General features: G+C 46.0%; 1 protein-coding gene across 1 annotated transcript in view; it reads right to left on the bottom strand.

Annotated features, from left to right (window-relative positions):
• Positions 1-2,377: 2,377 nt before the first annotated feature.
• The window catches only part of LOC106814344, a 32,230-nt gene continuing 13,661 nt past the window's right edge, over positions 2,378-20,946 (bottom strand). Inside the window, exons 13-33 of the mRNA XM_014818648.1 lie at positions 20,257-20,371; positions 18,844-19,937; positions 17,363-17,445; positions 16,864-17,064; positions 16,394-16,573; positions 16,102-16,192; positions 15,368-15,558; positions 14,437-14,536; positions 13,173-13,772; positions 11,938-12,035; positions 11,421-11,543; positions 10,508-10,684; positions 9,717-9,890; positions 9,282-9,449; positions 8,785-8,988; positions 8,438-8,537; positions 7,328-7,473; positions 5,330-5,928; positions 4,609-4,735; positions 3,891-4,071; positions 2,378-3,668 (exon numbers count right to left, since the gene is read on the bottom strand). Coding sequence (XP_014674134.1) covers positions 3,481-3,668; positions 3,891-4,071; positions 4,609-4,735; positions 5,330-5,928; positions 7,328-7,473; positions 8,438-8,537; positions 8,785-8,988; positions 9,282-9,449; positions 9,717-9,890; positions 10,508-10,684; positions 11,421-11,543; positions 11,938-12,035; positions 13,173-13,772; positions 14,437-14,536; positions 15,368-15,558; positions 16,102-16,192; positions 16,394-16,573; positions 16,864-17,064; positions 17,363-17,445; positions 18,844-19,937; positions 20,257-20,371 — 4,940 coding nt within the window. The 3' untranslated portion in view covers positions 2,378-3,480. The remainder of the gene's footprint in view (positions 3,669-3,890; positions 4,072-4,608; positions 4,736-5,329; positions 5,929-7,327; positions 7,474-8,437; positions 8,538-8,784; positions 8,989-9,281; positions 9,450-9,716; positions 9,891-10,507; positions 10,685-11,420; positions 11,544-11,937; positions 12,036-13,172; positions 13,773-14,436; positions 14,537-15,367; positions 15,559-16,101; positions 16,193-16,393; positions 16,574-16,863; positions 17,065-17,362; positions 17,446-18,843; positions 19,938-20,256; positions 20,372-20,946) is intronic.

Raw genomic sequence — 20,946 nt, 5'->3', positions numbered from 1 at the left:
TCTAGCCATATTTGTCCCTTATTAAGTCATTAATTAAATCATTATCTCCCTCGCTCTGTTTCTCTCCCCTTCATCTCTCTCTCTCTCTCTCTCTAGCCATATTTGTCCCTTATTAAGTCATTAATTAAATCATTATAACTGTTATGGGGAGTCTGGCAGTCGTGTCTTTGTAATGGTATTGTCTCTGTGGCTTTGATTGGTGGCAAGGCGATAGCGCGCGTCAATGTCTATGCAAATCGTCACGTTCTGGCCCTATTCAACGCATCGGGTTCTGTGTTTTTTGTCGGCTCGACAAAGACGCCTCTCATTAATGTAAACAAGAAAGAACGTTTATTCTCGGGCTTCACAGCTAGTAAGGTCGCGGTTAGAATATGCTGCCGTATACCGTGTGTACCTAACGTATATATATATACATATATGTATATATGTGGAGAGAAGGGGGAGGAAGAGAGTGAGCGATAGAGCATTTGCGAGGAAGGAAGATGTAGGGAGAGAGAGAGGGGAGGCGGCGGAAGAAAAAAGGATTGTACGTAACTAATCCTCACCATCTTTGTCATGTTAGGTATGTTAAAGGTTGCGTAGTTTAGATTGATTTTGTAAACCATGCCAGTCTAAGCCTCTCTTTAAATCCCAGAACAATAAACGGGCGCACACGAAAAAAACACAGATAATAGAGTAATGTTGATTGCATGCCAGCTTTACGAGAAAAACCTTTCGGCTGTTATTTCTCCTGCCGGTCTGCATTTAAACTCAATGTAATGCAATTAATGAAATTGCCTTCGGCCTATTCGATGTGAGTAGGATTTCGTTTCGACTATTATCAATTCACGGAGAGAATGCTATGGAGATAACTATAAAATATCTATACTATGTGGTTTAATTGAGAAATATCTATAAATCAACATATGTGTTCCGCAAGATGTGAAATATTGTTTTGTTTTACAAGCAAAACGAATTAAAATTATTTATGCATGTTGTAAAAAATATTTAATTCATTAAAATAATGTTAATCTAATATATTATGATTATTAATTCAAAATTAATCATTAATTTTACTTGATTAATTCGATATAATTTTAATTACTATAATTGTTAATGATTTTTCATCGAAATTCTCTCCATCTCCGTCATCTCCAAACTCCATCCGTCTCTCATCGCGGAATTGTTTTCATAAGTCACCTGTGACATAATCGTTCGTTATTAGGACAGTAAACACATGGCTACTACTATACTCCTACACAGCACTGAAAATATTGTGCATGCAAGGAGCAATAGCGTCATTCTGTATAGGTCGCTACTAATACTACCGAGTGTATGCCGTTATCGACTAGTATAGGCGTATGTTATATATATATATATATATATATATATATATATATATATATATGCGCGCGCGTGTGTGTCTATGTATGATATCATATAAGAGCGCATTATCCAAGAAACATTTCGCCAGAGGCTATAAGAACAAGCTCAGTTTAAGGTTTCGAAAGCTGCGCGTTTTGCTATGCCGTAATGTTAGGTTCGTTTCTAGCTGCTCCCACGCGCTGTGACTTCAAACAAACTGTGTTGGAGGCAATAACTTCGTTTAACGCCGACAGTGAACATTTCAGATGCGATTCAATCAGTATGTGTAGAATTGATACCTTGAAACGATATATATACAATCGGTATTTTGAATCGATATGCACGGAATCGGTTCCTTAAAATCGGTAAATTGAATTGACATGCAATAAATCAGGCTAATCTGAAGAATCGATGTCATGATATACTAAGCGCGTGTAAGTCATATGTTGTTTTTACCTAAGTTACTTCCTGTTTCGTCAAATTTTCTTTCGCAGTTGGTTTACTGTTTCGCGGTTAGTGATGTAATTTTTTTTACAAGTGGGAATGTTGTAATTCACTGTTAGGTATATGTGTTGTTTTACTGTAGACTTGTTCTTTCGTTAGTTATATGCACTGTTTCGGTCACAGTTAATTGTGTTTTCTCTCGTTCCAGTTTCCACGGTGTTACTATGAGTGAGCTATCTATCATCTGTAGTTAGCGATGTTTAATTATAGCTAACGTTACGAAGCCCACAGGGCATGGTGTAACCGTATCATCGCTAATAATGAAATTACCGGCATATAATCATACGGTGAAGCGTTTTTTTGCGCGCGGTTATGTATGTCAAAAAGCGAAATTGATCGTGGCAAATACTTTGAAATAGCATGGTACGTGCACAATGTAGTACTGCGTGTACAACCAAGCCGCGCAGATAACACGTGGCGATACATTGTACGACGAAGATACGGACATGATGTCGTTAAGTAACGACTGTTAGGGTGACTATAGTTGTAGCGAATAATGTGTTACTACACATTTCATTAACATCTCGCGAACATTTTCATGTACACGTTTATTACAGTTTTATGAAGTTTCTATTTACACATAGTTGAGGGGATCAATGCATTAGTTAAAGATCGCTGGTCGAAGTGACCTGTCTCATACGATAGATTCACGTCTGCCCTTCTAATTACGTAATCGATCTCACAACTATACTGAGGATTATTCCCTCTCGCGTTCATCATGTAATTTCCCCCTCCCCAACGCCATGTGGAAGCCTATACTCATAACCACGTGATATAATTATGTTAACTGCACTGAATCTTATTGAAATAACGCGCTTATTGCTACTTCTCTTTCTGGTTTTTTTTATAACCACAACTAGACTCTTCTAATTAATACTCAATTCGGTTCTTTCCCAGGAAAAACATGAGCTATCCCGGCAGCCCTCATAAGTCCTAGTTGGCATCATAGCAGCTAGCGTCATGAGTTCAAATACATATACCTTACGGTTAAATCATATAATGTTAACATTTTAAAATTGGTCCGTATAATACTGTGCATATTATTATTCTCCAGCTATATCAAATTCGAGTCTAATAAAAGCTGTATCGTTGTAGAGTTTGAACAGTGCGTATACTTACATTCAATGTACATCATTAACCTAGGTAGCACCTCAATGGAATGTTATCACAGTTCACAGACAAATATACGCAACTCGTTTATCATGCCCGAACAGCTTACCAACAACCGCCAGAATAGGCGGCCACATTGACAGCGGTAGTGTGATAAGCACACGTAGTACGGTGAGGAAAACTCATAATTTAGCTCGCAATTAAGATTAAATCACCGCTCTGCTGATTACTCATGTCTCGGCGACGTCGTCACGCGCTCTCTACTACCCTATTACACCGCAATCGATTCCAACACGTAATACGCCGGCGTTCTCCGGCGAATCCGATACCTCAGTCACCTGCCCGCCGAGAATCGCCGCCATCTTTCTTACAAGCGTGACGTCATCGATCGTCGTCATCTCGTGTCTAATCCGCGACGGTACGGCGCGAAATGCTCGCTAGCCGCACGTCGCCGTCACGGCTGTTCCAACTATCGTTGCTCTCATCTATATACGCGCTACTGAGCTACGGAGACGGAGCCTGTCATGACGCATCGGGACACTGGTCCGTGGGAATACACTTGTCGTCGTCCTGGATGTAGCCGGCGTCGCAGAAGCAGCCTGGCACGCATCCGTAGCTGTAGCAGGTGTCGGTCGAGTGCAGCTGGTCGCATGATCTGTGACACTCTGGTCCGCATTCCATGAATGTCGCATTGGTCGGACAGTCGATAACTAGAACAACGCAGGAGAAGTATGTAATGAGAGAAAGTTTAAGTGAATTACATGCGGGCTTACCGCAGTCCGCCGCCCCACCCCCTCATCACTACCACGTCTACACGACGGCTTACCGCAGTCCGCCGCCCCACCCCCTCATCACCACCACGTCTACACGACGGCTTACCGCAGTCCGCCGCCCCACCCCCTCATCACCACCACATCTACACGACGGCTTACCGCAGTCGGCCATCTCCCTCCACTCCACGATGAATCCGTGTTGACGGACCTCGCGCGCGTACGCTGCCATAACGTCACACACCCCGCGCTGTGGGTTCTTCGACATGCAGCTCGCCTGCTTACACGCCGACACGTACGGACCGGGGCTGACGAACTGGTGCGCGGGCCGGAAGATCAGGTTCTGCAAGAGATGAAGTGAGTGTAAGGTTCACTAAGATATGGAGTTAGTGTTAGAGTGACTGAGACTTGGAGATATTGCGAGGTTCTGTAAGAGATGGATTTATTGTTGGGTTCTGCGAGTTTAGAGTCTGTGCGAGGTGGAGATAGTGTGAGCTTCGGTAAGAGATGGATTTAACGGGAATTCTATAAGAGATGAAGATAGTTTGAGGTTGTGTAAGAGATAGATTTAGTGTAAGGTTCTATGAGAGAAGGACTTAGTTTGAGGTTGTGTGAGATAGATAAAGCTCATTGAATGACGGGTTGATGTGTAATTGAAACAACGAATGACCCTCTATATATCCACAGTGTGCTGCGAGTAGGCCCACCTGAACATCGTAATGGAAATTCATCAAAATCGATTGATTTTCTAGTCAGTGTGGAATCTACGCAGGACTCGTGAAACAATGTTCTCGGCGTGGGTTACAAAATATATATAGGGCGGGCCGATTCAAACAATCCGTGTAAATTTTCCCGAATAATGCCGTGGCGTTTGCTGTACCTGACGCAGCATCTCGCATGACGCCTTCATGCGCTTCTTAGGTCGACATTTTCTCAACCTTCTAGATTGGCAGTCTTTCTCGTCAATGCCGCTGCCTTGCCGTGGCTGCAAGCTATTGCTGAACTCTCTGCGGCAAAGCAAATACAACCAACTAACTTACAGTGTATAGATAATCTATACACACGATTAGTATGATTTCCCAGGTCTCCACATGGTCCAGGCGTCAACGTTTAGGCAAAGAATTGGGTTAAAATTGTTCGAATGCATTGTTAAATGCATTAGTTCCCTCACTCACACGCACACTCACTCATACTAGTTTTGCATTTAGTTAAGTCATTAATACACACCCTATGGCGTTTGTGTTTGCATTCACTCGCACGCGCACTCACTCACCCGCACACTCACTCACAGGCACACTCACTCATACGCACCCTCACTCGCGCGCACACTCACTCGCATGCACACTCACTCACTCACACCCACACTCAGTCACACGCACCCTCACTCGCACGCACACTCACTCGCATGCACACTCACTCACTCACACCAACACTCACTCGCACTCACTCGCACGCACACTCACTCGTACGCACACTCACCCGCACACACGCACACTCACTCGCACGCACCCTCACTCACACGCGCACACTCACTCGCACACACGCACACTCACTCGCACGCACCCTCATCCGCGCGCACACTCACTCGCCGCGAGTTTTACCTATCGGCATCGTCCGTCTGATTTCCGTTGAAGTTTCCGCACAGGCCGCACGTGCCGTTGCCGTGGTAACCCTGCACCTCCACTTCAACGTAATGGCTGCCATCCCATCGCAGCGTGACGCCTGGCCGCAGGCCGAGCACCAGCAGCGTGCCTTCCTCCGACACGCTAATAGTACCGCCGTCGTACGGCAGCGCCACCGACCAGCCGTTGACGAGGATCTGCCGACGTTCGCTAAGCAGGATCGTGTAGTTCGAAAAGTAGATCCGCACGCTCATCTCGGACACGTCCGACGGATTAATGCGCTGCCTCCGCCGCGACTTCCGGCGCGTCGCCGCCCGCTCGCTCCGACGCGTCGCCGCCGCTTCTCCGAAGAGCGATTCGAAGAGGTTGAGTCGCGGCCGCTGGAATTCGAGCAGCACTTGGAAGCCGGCGGCGTTCTCGCACGACTCGGTCAGCACCAGGGGGCAGTGGCTGCGCGGCAGCGTCGCCGTGTAGGCGTCGTAGGTAACGTACTGCTGCATGCCGTAGGTGAGACAGCGTGCCGGTCGCCGGATGCACGTGTCGCAACAGTCGCCCGGTCGCAGACCCGTCACTTGCCCCTGCAATAACGACGACCCGTGATCATTATCATGTGTCGCACTCACGACACACGTGCCGTATTTTGCGATATAGAAGACGCATATTTTTTTTAAACAAGATTTGACGCTCATGACCACCATGCGCCCTATATAATGAAGAACAAATTTGGGCGGTTCAGCTTGAGATCTTGGTATCCACCCGTATCGCAATTAAAACACTAGAACCATCGTTGCCCCGCCACAAGCAACTGAACTAAAAATCGTCCCCCTCGAGTCATTACCAATTATACTCTCATTTGTGTTCGATTGCGGTATTTATAAGCATTGTATAAAACTACATGGAAAGAAACAATTATATTTATCCGCATATTTCATGAGAGATTTAGGGTGCGTCCTATACGCCGATGCGTCTTATATACCGCAAAAATAATACATTTTATGTTCTTCCCGTATCAACTCGGGTAAACATGATATACGAAGACATGCTACACGGGTAAGTGGTGGTATATTCTCAGTGATATGATCATGATCCGTCACACTCCATAACGTTGACGCTGTGGGATCACGTGGCTAAATGCGGCTTCACCTGCATTTTGCGAACTAGTTACATCGCTCACTACCACGAACATATTCCATTAGCTCTTCATTGTGTATGAGTAAGGTACATTAGCTTTGTATGGCCGTTGACCTGGTCTCTGTATGTAAAGTACACCATCCTGATCTCTAAGCGGCCAGGTCGAATGCGAGATTACGTACATGAGTCCTTTGTGCTTAGGTGTACTAAGATATACGTCTGTGTTGAGGTATGCCAACGTTCAACATAGAAAGCCTACCCATGTATCGAATAGTGATGTACATAGAACGTGTCTACGTGGGTTCTGCATATATTATGCTGCGTACGGTAGTAAACGTCTATGTTATACTCTAACGTAACGTTCTAGAATCAATAATAATGGCATGGACCGTTGAATTAGTCATGCACGTTTACATATTGCATGTAAGGAAATACTCCTTTGCCTTACTTTTCATCTGTAAGTATGTTTAGCGCGATGTTCGTCTACACTAGGGTTTGCACCATACCACCATCACATGTACAGTATCTCATGTGATAGCTGTGCTTTACATTTGACTTCTGACAAAGCGCTCAGATTCGGCGCTCACCGGCATAAACTAGTACGCGCGCGTACACGCACACGCACACGCACACGCACACGCACACGCACACGCACACGCACACGCACACGCACGCACGCACGTACGCATGCACACGCACGTACACACACGCGCACACGCACATGTACACACATACACACACATGCACGCGCACACGCACACTCACACTCACACGCACACGCACACGCACACGCACACGCACACGCACACGCACACGCACACGCACACGCACACGCACACATCATACCTGAGGGCATGTTCTGATATTCGGGCACGTGATTGACGCACAGGAGACATTTCCACCGTCACAGTTACATCGTGTGCAGGGATCTCCGGCTGAAACGAAGCTCTCCCCACTCTCGTATATGTTTCCATCATGAACGCAGCTAGTATCTAAAATAAATGCAACGTGCATTACGTAACATCCGGTTCCATAAGAGGATATGCCGCCATAAGAAATACGTAAGCTATACTATGCTATAGATACGCCTAGATCTAGATTTCACAGATATATACGGAAGCGGCATGTGTGGTTATCGCGGGAGCGTGTTCATCTATATTTTACATTTGCGAAGATTGAATCAGATTGCGACGTGATAATCACGCGGACGTCCGCTTCACAGCACACACGCAAACGTGCTCTTGTTTTTTTCCCGTTTCTACTTGATTTTATAATATAAACGTGTTTTACAATATAAACGTGATCATATAACGTACGTGCGTGCGTGCGTGCGTGCGTGCGTTCGTACGTGCGTACGTGCGTACGTGCGTACGAGCGTGCGTGCGTGCATGCGTGTGTACGTATACGTGCGTACGTGCGTGCGTACAGGCGTACGTACGTGCGTACGAGCGTGCGTGTGTGCATGCGTGTGCACGTACGTGCGTGCGTACGTGCGTGCGTACGTGCGTACGTGCGTGCGTGCGTACGTGCTAGCGTACGAGCGTGCGTGCGTGCATGCGTGTGTACGTATGTACGTACGTGCGTACATGCCTACGTACGTGCGTACGAGCGTGCGTGCGTGCATGCGTGTGTACGTACGTGCGTACGTGCGTGCGTACGTGCGTACGAGCGTGCGTGCGTGCATGCGTGTGTACGTATGTGCGTACGCGCGTGCGTACGTGCATGCGTGCGTGCGTACGTGCGTATGAGCGTGCGTGCGTGCATGCGTGTGTACGTGCGTGCGTGCGTGCCTGCGTACGTACGTGCGTGCGTGCGTGCGTGCGTGCGTGCGTGCGTACGTGCGTGCGTGCGTACGTGCGTACGAGCGTGCGTGCGTGCGTACGTGCGTACGATAATGCGTGCATGTATGCGTGCGTGCGTGCGTGCGTGGGTGCGTGCATGCATGCGTGTACTCACTCAGACATTCCGTGCAGCACCTGTCGTGCCACAACACCTGCCTTTCCGAGGGACAATCCAGGGACGGGCATTGCACCGTTGCACATGACATGTCTCCATTCTACAAACACGCAAAAACATCGTGAACGTCCAACGTTCTACTGCCGACCATCTAGATCACGCTGTTTTGAGTTAATTTCATCTATATTCGAATTAATTGATTTCATATTCATTTCGCCGTATTAGAAATCACAAAGTACTTAATTCCCCCTATTGAGACTGCGCGTGTGATGTTTAGTTTTAAATATAATAACGCGTGTAGCTGCCACTATTCACGTGTTTATGCGTGTATATAATAGTATACCAACCTCACATGTGCACGTCGTACACGATCCCAACTTGAACTGAGTGCCGTTGCCGTACCACAAGTCATCGATGTGGCAACCCGTGGTAACTGTTGTGTTTACTGAGCTGATGCAGACAGGGCAGCAGGAACCTTCTGGAATAATTCTCATCTCAGGCGCACACGCGAGCCCCGGACAGTGGATCGGACCGCAGTGTAGATAACCACCCTGTAAAAGTTAAGCCGCAACTTTCTTAGTCTATAACACATTTAGAAAGGAAAGCTCTTCTTCTGTAGTATAAGATATAACATGTATAACAACATACATAATAATTTTATCATAACACAATGAAATATAATATGTAAATAAAGACATTAATATAATTATAATAATAAATCATTATTAATAATAAATAAATTTAAAAACGTAATATAACGATATAAAATGTTACATAATATAATTTGATTTGATTGGAATACTGTCATGCGTGCATAATTATGTCAGGGCCTCGGTTACTTTACCTGGCAAGTACACTGGGCACAGCTGTCTAAGCTAAGCCTGAACGTAGCGCCCTCTAGGTACATGACGCCATCGAGGCTGCAGCCCTTGCATGCTTGGCAGCTCTCCGCCACCAGCGGATCCAGGCAGGGCGTGGGGCAGCGCACCTCGTGGCAAACAACTTCTGTATCCTAATTTTTTTAACAAACATACAACGTGAATTGTCGAGCATTGATTTCTGGCTCACATCATCTGAGATTTACAATAACTATATAGATAAAATCTACGTTTTCTTACGAAAATATCATTATTAGACTATTTATCTAAGCTCACGTGCGATATTGAAAAGGATTCGCATCGTTTTGAAATGATAACTGACCACCATCGCAACAACATCAGGCACGTACGTCTACCCATTTCCTATTGAATTAGACGAAGGCAACGTGCTGTTTACATACATTGCACACGCACAGGCCGCGTTCCTCTTCCGAAATCCAAGTTTCACCGTGCCGGTAGAGTGTGCCACTGTGGTTACAATACTGGCACTGGGGGCAGCACGTGTTCTCGGTGCGCTGAGTGTGGGTGCACGTAGCCGATGGGCATGGCATTGCATCACATACGACGGATCCTCCCTACAAAATCACAATATGGTATTAAGTCAATGAGTCATTAATCGCATGCTGCCAGATGAATACATCCACGCATATGCGATGCCTACTTGGGGTATCGTGAACCGGGTGCGTTTGCGGATACATGGGCTTCTTTGCTTCTCTCGGAAAGTAACATTTTTGTACGTCTAAATATAAGTCGTATCAGCATGCATACCTGCCCTGCCCGTGATTACATCAGCCTGCATATACAGTGCATATCGTATGCCAGAGAGCATTGACACGGTCTCTGTAGCATGATAGACACCCCCCCCCTCCACACCCTCCCATGGTAAACCTCTTAATACGCATGGGTATGGGCGTGCCTAGCATGGCGTGCATGTCGCATTGCATATGCGCATCGAGATTTGAGCTTTATTGCCCATGCAATATATATGGGAGGCGTTTGGCATAAGGGTTAGCATATTATCAGAAGCGAGCTTAACTGTTGGTGTTGTGATGGTCTCGTCCGCGCAGAGAATCGACGGGGGTTACGGATGCAGACAGCTCATGCGTATACCTTCTTCTCACACCTGCTCCAACTGACTCATACTTATCGTAGCGATAGCGGTGCCGCCGCTCTCGAAATCATTCTCTCATACCTGACACGAACAGATGTCGCACGAATTGGCGACGGCTGGCTTGAAGGTGGCGCCCTCTCGGTGAATCTCGCCATTGTAGTCGCATACCAAGCATTCGCTGCAGCACTGAGCCGCGGATCTCGTTCCGTGAGTGCACGTCTCTCTACATACCTCTCGCTCACACGACACCGTGCCATTCTGCAAGAAGAACGCGCACAGTGTCTGCATCCGATATAATTCGTCACAAAAAAACGTCTAACATATAATTTCTTTTTTCACATGCACAAATCATTTTGAAAAAGTTATGACATTTTAAAGTCTATCTCTTTAAAAAAAATCTTATTTTAGACTATGATTTCATAGCTATTTTTCATGTTCCTGACAGTCCCCCACCCCCGCAGATCTCAAACCGTAACTTGAGACATTTGCCAGAGGTAGCAAACTAGCATGTACGACATTATATGAATATTGTGGCAATGATACACTGAGCGTCATATAGGAGAGGTTGGGATAGTAATTTTGAATGTTAAAGTACAGGTGAGTATGTGCTCTGTACTTTGAATGTTTCATTTAGCATACAGTGCATTACAAACACAGCATGGGCATTACAAACACAGGTATTTTCCTATGTTACAGTGTAGACAAATTCAGGAAGGTCATGCACCTTGTAATTAATAATAATATTGAACAAGTGAGAAAATATTGAACAAGTGAGAAATTCGTAGAGATGTTTTTCATATCCCACTATTAGTGGATATGTGCTCTCTAGTTAACTGCATAGTTACAATATTATTTTTAATATTACTTTTTTAACAATTATTGGGAATAACAATGAAATAATGTGTGTAACGAAGGTAACAATGGGTAGGGCCCGTTCGGGGAAATCTACGACATTTTATTTTGTATGTAATTTATATACACAGCTGTTAGATACCAGACAAGTGCAGCCCACGCAAGGTCCGTCTGCGTGTTTAAATGTTTGACCATCCGTGTACACTTCTCCTTCATACAGACAATCTCCTGGGCAGGTGTCAATCTTGCATCTAACCTGAGTGGCCTAAATAAATAAAGAAAGAAAGAAAGACAGAGAAATATAAATAAAGAAATATATATTCATGCCATGCCATTTTAAAAATTGCTTCCAATGACGATTTCAAACGAATCGTATGAAATTCTATGAATTTAGATTTAATTGTTCGTATAAGACGATATACGCCCTCTGGTGTCGCAATGGTAAAATATCGATATACACGTGAGGGAATTTTCAGGAAGTCAGTCGCACACAAATATTTACGCCTTTCTGTATAAGCGCGAAAAATAATTAACGAAGTAATCAACGAATAATCTCGCAATAGCCAATTTGGTATCTTCCAGAAGATCTCTTCCATGTATATTCTTCTACATTTAGCCTTTTACGGTGAGATGGTTGCGATTGTGTTTATGTGGCTTACGTAACAGGAGCAAGATTCACAGAAGCCTTGCTCCACGTTCCCTATCGCCACCGTTGTGCCGTGCGGAATAAGCATGTCCTTGTACTTGCATAACCTATCTGCAAATATAGTGTCGACGCATTGCGTTATCGTTAAATCATACATTCGTGTATGGTTGGCCGTTGTACTCATAAAAATTATTTTCTTCGCCTCATTATGTGTATTAGAGGCATTGATACACATAATAGAACCGTGGTTGAATTATCTTTACCGCGTATTATATGTGCCTATAATACGCGTGCATGCTATATGCAGTATAAATGCTATGCAGAAATAATTCAACCGCGGTAGAAATCATTCAACCGAGGTAGAAATAAATCAACGGCGGTAGAAATAAATCCACGGCGGTAGAAATAATTCAATCGCGATAGAAATCATTTATCCGCGGTTGAATTATGTGTAACAATGCCCCTGAGTGGGTAAAAGGCCAATAATATTACCGCGGTTAAATTAGTTCAACTGCGGTAAAATAAACTACTTCTAACCCAACCATATGTGCGTGCCGGCGTGTGTGTCCACTCACTCCCTTCCTTCCTTCCTTCGTGCTTTCCATCCTTCCTTTCCGTCTCTCTCTCTCTCTCTCTCTCTCTCTCTCTCTATCTATCTATCTCTTTGTCTCTCGCGTTGCCCTCTGCCTACCCTCCTCTCTGTCCCCTGTCTCTCATTCTCGATAACATGAGCAAGGCGGTGAGGAAGGAAACGATGGGATAGAGAGACACCGAGAGCTAGAGGGGCGAGACGGTGTGAGAAAGATAGAGAGAAAAATAGAAAGGAGATAAAGAAAGAAAGAGGAAGAGAGGGGCAGCTAATGAGAATGCGAGAGAAGAGGAGGAGAGATGGGGGAAAGAAAGTTATCTAGGTGGGTATATGTGTATTAATCGCGGTAAAAATAATTTATCCGGCGTTAAATTATGTGTAACGAGGCTTCTGATTGTATAAAAGGGCTAGAATTTTGTCGCGGTTGACTTATGGCCCCGTTTAACCACGGTTGACTTGAGTACAATGGCCAATCATATTCGTGTCATATCTCACACGCATTGGCAAGGCAACAACTGGAGGCCTGCCCATTTATTCAGGCCGTGTAAGTGTTTTGTATCAGTAAAGAGGGAAAGCCTAACTGGCACCATTAGCGGAATAAATAGCGGATGTAAATTCGCGCAACACATCGTAAAAAAGCGCGTGTCTTTGACGCTCACCTCTGTAAAGTTCCTCCTGCGGGAACACGTTAACGCAGTCAGCGCCATCTGTCTGCAGCGGCAGGTACTGACATTTCGGCAGCGATATGCGGCGCTGGAACTGGTCGGACGACGCGGCGACAGTCTCGTAGACGCGCGCGCAGACGCCTCCCTTCAGTCGCTCGCAGTCCTCTCTGCAGAGATTCTTCTGCGCGATGTGACCAGCAGAGCCGGCGCACGTCGGCAGCGTGTAGTGGCAGATGGCAGGGTGCAGGTAGCGCGAGCAGGTGGAGTCCATCGCGTCGCTGAGCAGCGCTATGATATGGTAGAGATTCTCGACGAGGCCGCGCTCGATGTCCGGCATCGTGTCGTCGCCCGGGTACACGCTCTGGTTGCCGAGCTGGTCCGTACACACCGAGCCGCGGTATGTCACGCACAGGTTGTAGATTTCATACAGGTGCCCCTCGGCTGCCGTCTGCTCGCTGTCCGTTCCGCTCCCAGTCGCTGTCCTCGGCCGTTCCCGGTAGGTATCGCCCTCTACAGGTTCCGGGATTAGAAGTTGCTGTTGCCTGGATCCATCCTTGTTGTCATCGTGGAAGAAATCCGCCGGAAGGACTTCCGCTGAAAATCATTCCAGAGACGAAGGCAGATGGATAATACGGTTCAGTAAATATTTGCGTAGATGGTCATACGGACTCTTACAATCAAGGATAACTTATTTCAGACCCGTTCACGTCTTCGTGCACACCCATGGTTTTACGCTCTCTTCTAAACGTAGTGGCAAAGTGAATAAGGTTAGACGAAGGAAAGAAAAGGCTATCTTGCTACTTACTAACTTACTGACTACCAACTTACTAACTACCAACTTACTAACTACCAACTTACTAACTACCAACTTACGAACTACCAACTTACTAACTACCAACTTACTAACTACCAACTTACTAACTACCAACTTACTAACGGCTAGAAACTTGACGACGTTAATAATAGCGTAAAGTACAGCTAACTTTTCATTTTGAATGTGGGCTGTGAGTGTCGAAATAGTTAGCACTAATTGTACAGATAATTAGCGTGATAAGACATATGATCAGATATGAGCGTGATGATGACAATCTCGCCCACACAACAGCGAGCAGCTCCGCTAGGCAAATCATGTTACGGAAGCAGAGCCAACGCAGTTGCGGAGGTCTTACGTTAGGTTTGCCCCATGGGATCTAATGTCCAAATGTTTGGAATCAAAAGTCAAAAGAGAGAAGAATATGTAGACGTGAGTGTGTCGTACCGGACGTTTCATGGATCAACACGTGTGCTCCTGTCTCCACGTGATCGCGTCCATTCTTGGCTACGCACTTGTAGTACCCGGAGTCATCTACTGTTGTATCCTACAGTAACATGCAAGGCACGTCTTTACCATCGCATGTCAAATCTCCTCATTCCAAATTGCAAATGTATATATATATATATATATATAATATATATATATATATATATATATATATATATTTGTGTCGTGTATGTGTGTGGTGTGTGTGTGTGTGTTGTGTGTGTGTGTGTGTCTGTCTGTCTGTCTGTGTGTGTGTAGAGAGAGAGAGAAAGAGAGAGAGAGAGAGAGAGAGAGAGAGAGAGAAAGGAGAGAGAGAGAGATATAGAGAGCAGAGAGCCGAGAGAGAGAGAGAGAGAGAGAAGAGAGAGAAAGAGAGAGAGAGAACGTAAGCATATATAGATAGATTAGATAGATAGATCGATAGGATAGCATAGATAGATAGATAGATAGATAGATAGATAGATAGATATATAGATAGATAGATACATAAGATAGATAGATAGATAGATAGATAGATACAATAGCTAGATAGATAGCTAGATAGATAGATAGCATAGATAGATAGATAAACTAGATAGATTACGCATAGACAGATAGATAATAATAGAGAGAGAGCGAGAGAGAGAGAGAGAGAGAGAGATCTATATCACTCGATTCAATCATTTGCGCGTTGCTTCCGCATGATTGCGGTACCTTTGTAGCGCTTCTAACGCGTGACAATCTAGATATATTGGCTAATAACAAAACACACCATATTACTAATACTTCGACAAGTAGTCGGCGATTATTCGTCGATACTACTACTCGGCACTTTCGTTATTCGTTTCTCTTGGGCTTCGAACCGAAGTTCAACCGCTGTGAACCGGATCAACTGCCCTGCGGACCATACCCTGAGCCGCAGTGTGCTGGCGCGTCGGTTCGTGCGCAGCTTGAGACGGCGTCCGCGCGGCTCGACCAGGGTACCGTCCTTCATCCAGTAGATGCGCGGCCGCGGCTTGCCCGTGATGCCGCACTTGAGCGTCACCCGGTTTCCCGCCATCACGGCGACGTTACGCAGACGCTTCCTCACGTTCAGTATTCCTGCGACGCAGAATGTCACCGTGAAGAAGAAATGCCATGATGAGGCGGTACTGTTACCATGAGGGAGTATTGCAACCGTGACGGGGTAGTGTCACCGTGACGGGGTAATGCCACCGTGATGGGTCAATGTCACCGTGACGAGTCAATGCCACCGTGATGGGTCAATGTCACCGTGACGAGTCAATGCCACCGTGATGGGTCAATGTCACCGTGACGGGTCAATGTCACCGTGCCGAGTCAATGTCACCGTGAGGGGGTAATTCTCATTTTCCCTCTACTCTTTTTGTCTTCTCTTCTTGAAGCTGTACATCTCATTACAGAGCAGTTCTAGTCAGCCTGGGTTTGCTAGCGATGTACTAATCTGAGACGGTATGAAAGGACTGTTTCCTGCATAGCAATTAATGAATAGCATAATATATAGTAATTTTGAGTTAATCCCCCAAATATTTTTTTCGTTATCACTTATTGCTTATTCGCGTTATCACGCGGATTATTGCAACCTATCATTCTCGAATATCACATACGCAATTTCCGAACACTCACCAGAACATAGAGGGCAGCACTGGCCAGGTGGTATGTAATTACTGACGCAGGGTGTAACACATTCCTTCTTCCTACAGTGAATGTTTCCTCCCTAAATGAATTAACATAAATCACTAATAGTTATCAGCTTATTTCTTGTTTCATGTTTCCCTCTAACCTGAATCGCTGATAAATTGACTATGACGTTATATTTGTTTCGGTAACAGTCATTTATAACGTCAGCGATTGACACGCAATATAATTCCAGTTAATGTTAAATTCTGAAAAACGGCGCGTGCGCAAAGATGCGTACCAGACATCTGCATTCATTACACTCGTTGTTTGGATCTGGAAAAACCTCATCGTCGCGGTATGTGACATTGTTGTAAGTGCATCCTTCACAGATGGGACAACATTGACCTTTCTTCGGAGCTGGGTAGCTACACAGACTGTCGCACACTATATTGCTACACAGTGGCTCGGCATCTTTTTGCTGCAATACAAACAACACTCCCTTTTAGAACTGCTACTAAATATCTCCCTCTCACTCTCCCTCTCGTTATCGCTCATCAGCTCGGTCGCTCTAGCGCTCTCTCGCTCTCTCACTCTCTCTCTCTCTCTCTCTCTCTCTCTCTCTCTCTCTCTTTCTATCTCCCTCCCTCCCCCACCTCTCTCTCTAGCTGTATCTCTGACAATTGCAGGCATACACGTGCGCGCACAGATTTATTATGAAATTAATCAAGCGCGAGTGGGCACCACATTCGTATACGCGGTGTAACCTACCAAGCAGGTGCATATTTGACATGTTGGCGGTCCTCTAGTCCAGCTGCCACCCACAGCGTGCATCTGGCCAACTTCGTCCCGGCAATGTGGCTTCAGCCTTGGTCCGCAGATCGGGCAGCAGAGGGCGGCAGGTTGGTATGGCTCACTGTCCTGGCAGTCCAGTGCGGGACACGTTGCTAATTTACACCTGACGTCGCCATCCTGAGGAATAGACACGTCCCCGTTAACATAACATCATTGATTATACAGCTGTACAGCAGTAATGACACTAACCACGTCAACAACAATAGCAGGTAGCAGCACCAGCAGCAGCAGAAACATCAATAATAACAATAATAATAATATCAACAACAACCACAGAATCAAGTTAACATGGCAGAAAAGGCTACCGGACAGTATAGTAGCAATAGCTGTAAGTGAATATATATATATATATATATATAGTTGTCACAGTAATTGCACCCGGTTACAGTAATTGGCATCTACAATGACATATTACCATGCAGGCACAGATGGAGCATGGATCCTCGATAGGTGTGAACACCGTACCATGGCTGTACTCTAATCCATTATAGTCGCAATCTGCAATAGACAGACACACTGCCAACTATAGCCTACGACAAATCCATATTTGAACGCTTAATTTTTAACATGTTTTAGATATACCAACCTTGTAAGTAAAACCGGCATCGTAGCCTGCTCTGAGCCGTCATCACACTGCATTTATTAGTATCATTTTCCATGTATACCAGGACCGCAGCTAACTCATTTTGCCTGGAGGGGCAAACCTTGCACGCGGGTTGCCTTGGCAGTGACCGTGGGCATTTCGCCGTTACCGCTGCCAAGGCATGGGGCGCGTGGTTAGAAACGAATTTTGTCTTAAAATTGGTCGTAACATTAAATTTTTCTTGTAGACCATTGACAAAAATATCGTAACGTTGCGAGAAGGAAAGATCCTGGCAAATTCCCTCATAACTTTACGAAATAAAGTTTTGTCAACGCTCTACGAGTTCAGACTAATTTTGTTTCTGAAAACAGGCTGCTCCTGTTGAACAACTGCCACGCCAGCCCCCGTCCACGGTTGCTACGGCACTACTTAATACTTTTGTTGAGATTATACATCTGTCATGAGCATATACCCAAGAGTAGTTAGATATGACAATGTTGTACGCAATGGGCCACTTCATTAATTATGAATCGGAAAATCTTTCAAACCTTTAGAAACGTGCATGCAATAGATTATCAAGTCAGACGCGTCTGGGTGGATGCGTACTATCTGCTAAATCATATGTCATTTTGTTGTCAGCATTGTTAGGTGCATGGCTTCCTTATTATAATAAGAGAACCCCCAATCTTCTTCATATCCCGATTTTCTGTAATGTCGTTGGTATGCCTATTTTTGATTGTCGTTTTTCCGTGCTAATGTCGCGCATTAGAAGTAGTACATGGTGTTAAATAAATTATATTAATAAATTTAGTTGAAATCCTACACCTGTATTGAGAACATTTGTCGTTCCCAATGGTTCTTTTTTATTAATTGTAAAGCGAAAAATCTTTCAAACATTCTTAAAACGTGCGATAGGTTATATCGTGAATGGTGTTTGCGCGCATGCCTATATTATTTGCTAGAAGAAATCGGACTTTGTTAGTTTTTGATATTTGAAAAGAAGAGGTCATACTCAGGAGTCGGAGTTTACGAAAAAGGTGAAACGCATTGGCTCCCTAGCATAGTGTATATATGAGTATAATATATATATAGATAGATTATGATAATCTTCGGTGTATGATGGTAAACGTTTATACTCATATCAGGGTACTGCTATCTCATTTTGGCTGGAGGGTAAAGCCACGCACGGTTTGCGATCTGGGCAGTTGGTCGTGTGCAGTTCACCGTAGTCGCTGTTAAGCACCTTTTCCGCCTACCTCCCGCCATCTACAGCCCATCATACACACTCACCCAGCAAGCTACAAAACTGGTACCTTGATGGCGTTCATAGCGGTCCTTTCGGCGTCCTGCTGGAAAAGTCATCTGTTGATCCTGCCTAGCGGAAGCCTTAACGTCGGCAACGCGCGACCTGTGACGTGACCGTGACCCCGATCGCTGACCTTGCCGCGGCAGTTCCGGCGTAGCGATCGGATCGCTATGAAACTCGTCGATGAAGTCGAGTGAGTCCGTGAGCATGTCCGATACGTCGTACGCGAACGGCTCGCTGACCCTGGCGGCCATGTAGCGGTCACGCGCCACCTCCACCTCATCGTCATCTTCTCCCCTTTCATCCCCATTGTCATCGTCATCGTCATCGCCATCATCATCGTCGTCGTCGTCGTTCCGATTGAGGTTGTCTGTCGGCGCGTCGGTGCGCGGCTGCCGCGTCGCAGACGGCTCGACGTCATTCGGCGCCTCCCCGCGTCGCAGCGTCGCGGCGGTAGCGGCTTCTTCTCCTCCATCTCGCTGAGTGCTACGCGCCGAGGCGTCGCTCGCGGCGCTCCGTGTTCCCAACGTCGTCGGCTTGTCGCGCGCGTGCGCGTCGCCGCCTCTGTCGCGCGAGTACTCCGGTACGAGAAACACTCCCGAAGCAAGCATCTCGACGTGCTCCTGCATCGACGTAGTCGGTTCGACGTCGTTGACGCGTCGCTGCTCGTAGTCGAGCCACTTCGGGAAGATCTCGTTGAGAATCTTCAGTATGAACTTCTCGAAGTTCGTGTCGTTGAAGTGCGGTTCCGCGTACTCCACGGAGGCGTTGCGCCGCAGCTGCGGCGGCGCTACCGTCGACGTCGCAATCGCGCGCACGCTAGTCGGCGCCACCGTCTCCGGGTGACAGGATGCCGTGTCAGCACCGATTCGGCAACTTAATATCGGTTCCGGTTCGGCGAAGGTCATGTTAGCTTCGACGAGTTCGGGGAGCGTGTATTCGGATTTGAGGTCGCTGAACGACGAGCTTCCGATGACGTTGTGAGCGACGAGAAACATGACGTATTTCGTGTCCGGCTGTAGGTTGTCGAGTGTGTAGGCGACGGCAGTGGGCGACGTTATCCTCGTGGTGGAGAAGCGCTTCCGATGGCTCGGTCTAAACCTGACGCGAAAATAACGTGAACGCATTTTGATCTTAGTTCAGTCGAGTTCGACTCGAGTTATCAAGAGAACCGAAGAAGAAAGCATCGGCGCAAATCAAGAAGTTGGCAATTAGTAGGTTAGGATTAGGGCTTAGAGATTAGCCATCAGGCATTTGAGAAGATGTACATCAAATGGCTAATATGATTAAACCCCTCAAATCTACGTAACACTTATTTAAATCGATCCTGTTTTGATTGATAAAACATATAAAGATGGGTTACACTCAGCTATCATGCAATGCTAGAAATACCGGCAGTGTTAGTATTATTAACACACACCAGAGGGTGAAGTATTCCGGAGCATTTGATTCCTTGATCAACATTGTCCAGTTGATGTATATCGAGTTCTGCGCTGGATACAGTGTGACATTCGCAGGAGCTGTCGGTCGGTGCTCTGAAATATTAATCGTAATAGATTGCCAATTAGTAGAGTGAGCAATCAGCACTTCGGAAAGGGTAAAAATCATACCCGACATGGGACCAGCTGTCTGAAACATCGCAAATAGTCATGACCACCATGTGTCAAAACTTTCGCAACATTTGCACGACACATTGCTGGGAAACCTACGACATTTTAAATGCATTATGTTATCGCTACTCACGATATTTTCTGACAACGCGACTCCGTATGCTTCGCGAGTTTAATTAATGCCCCAGTCACACATACACGACGCACGGCCCGCGCACTGAAAATTAATCAAAAAATGGAAAATAGATCAGTGCGTCGTTGTGCGCCCAACTTTTGTCAGGATTTGGGAGAAGCTAGCGAGTTGACAACGAATGCACAGCGTGTTGCTAGCGCGCTGCGCGCATACAGGGCGCATTCGTTGGATTTTTTAACATGTGCGCTCTGTATACGCTCTGTAATGCGCGGACCATTCGTTCCGTGCGCTAGCAACACGCTGTGCAGCACCGCGCATTCAACGCACAGCCAGCGCACAGCCAACGCACAGCCAACGCACAGCCAAC

This window comes from Priapulus caudatus, unplaced genomic scaffold (assembly GCF_000485595.1).
Source record: "Priapulus caudatus unplaced genomic scaffold, Priapulus_caudatus-5.0.1 Scaffold26, whole genome shotgun sequence".
Classification (NCBI taxonomy): domain Eukaryota; kingdom Metazoa; phylum Priapulida; class Priapulimorpha; order Priapulimorphida; family Priapulidae; genus Priapulus; species Priapulus caudatus.
The sequence above is the reverse complement of the archived record's forward strand: the minus strand, read 5'-3'. Positions and strand labels throughout refer to the sequence as shown.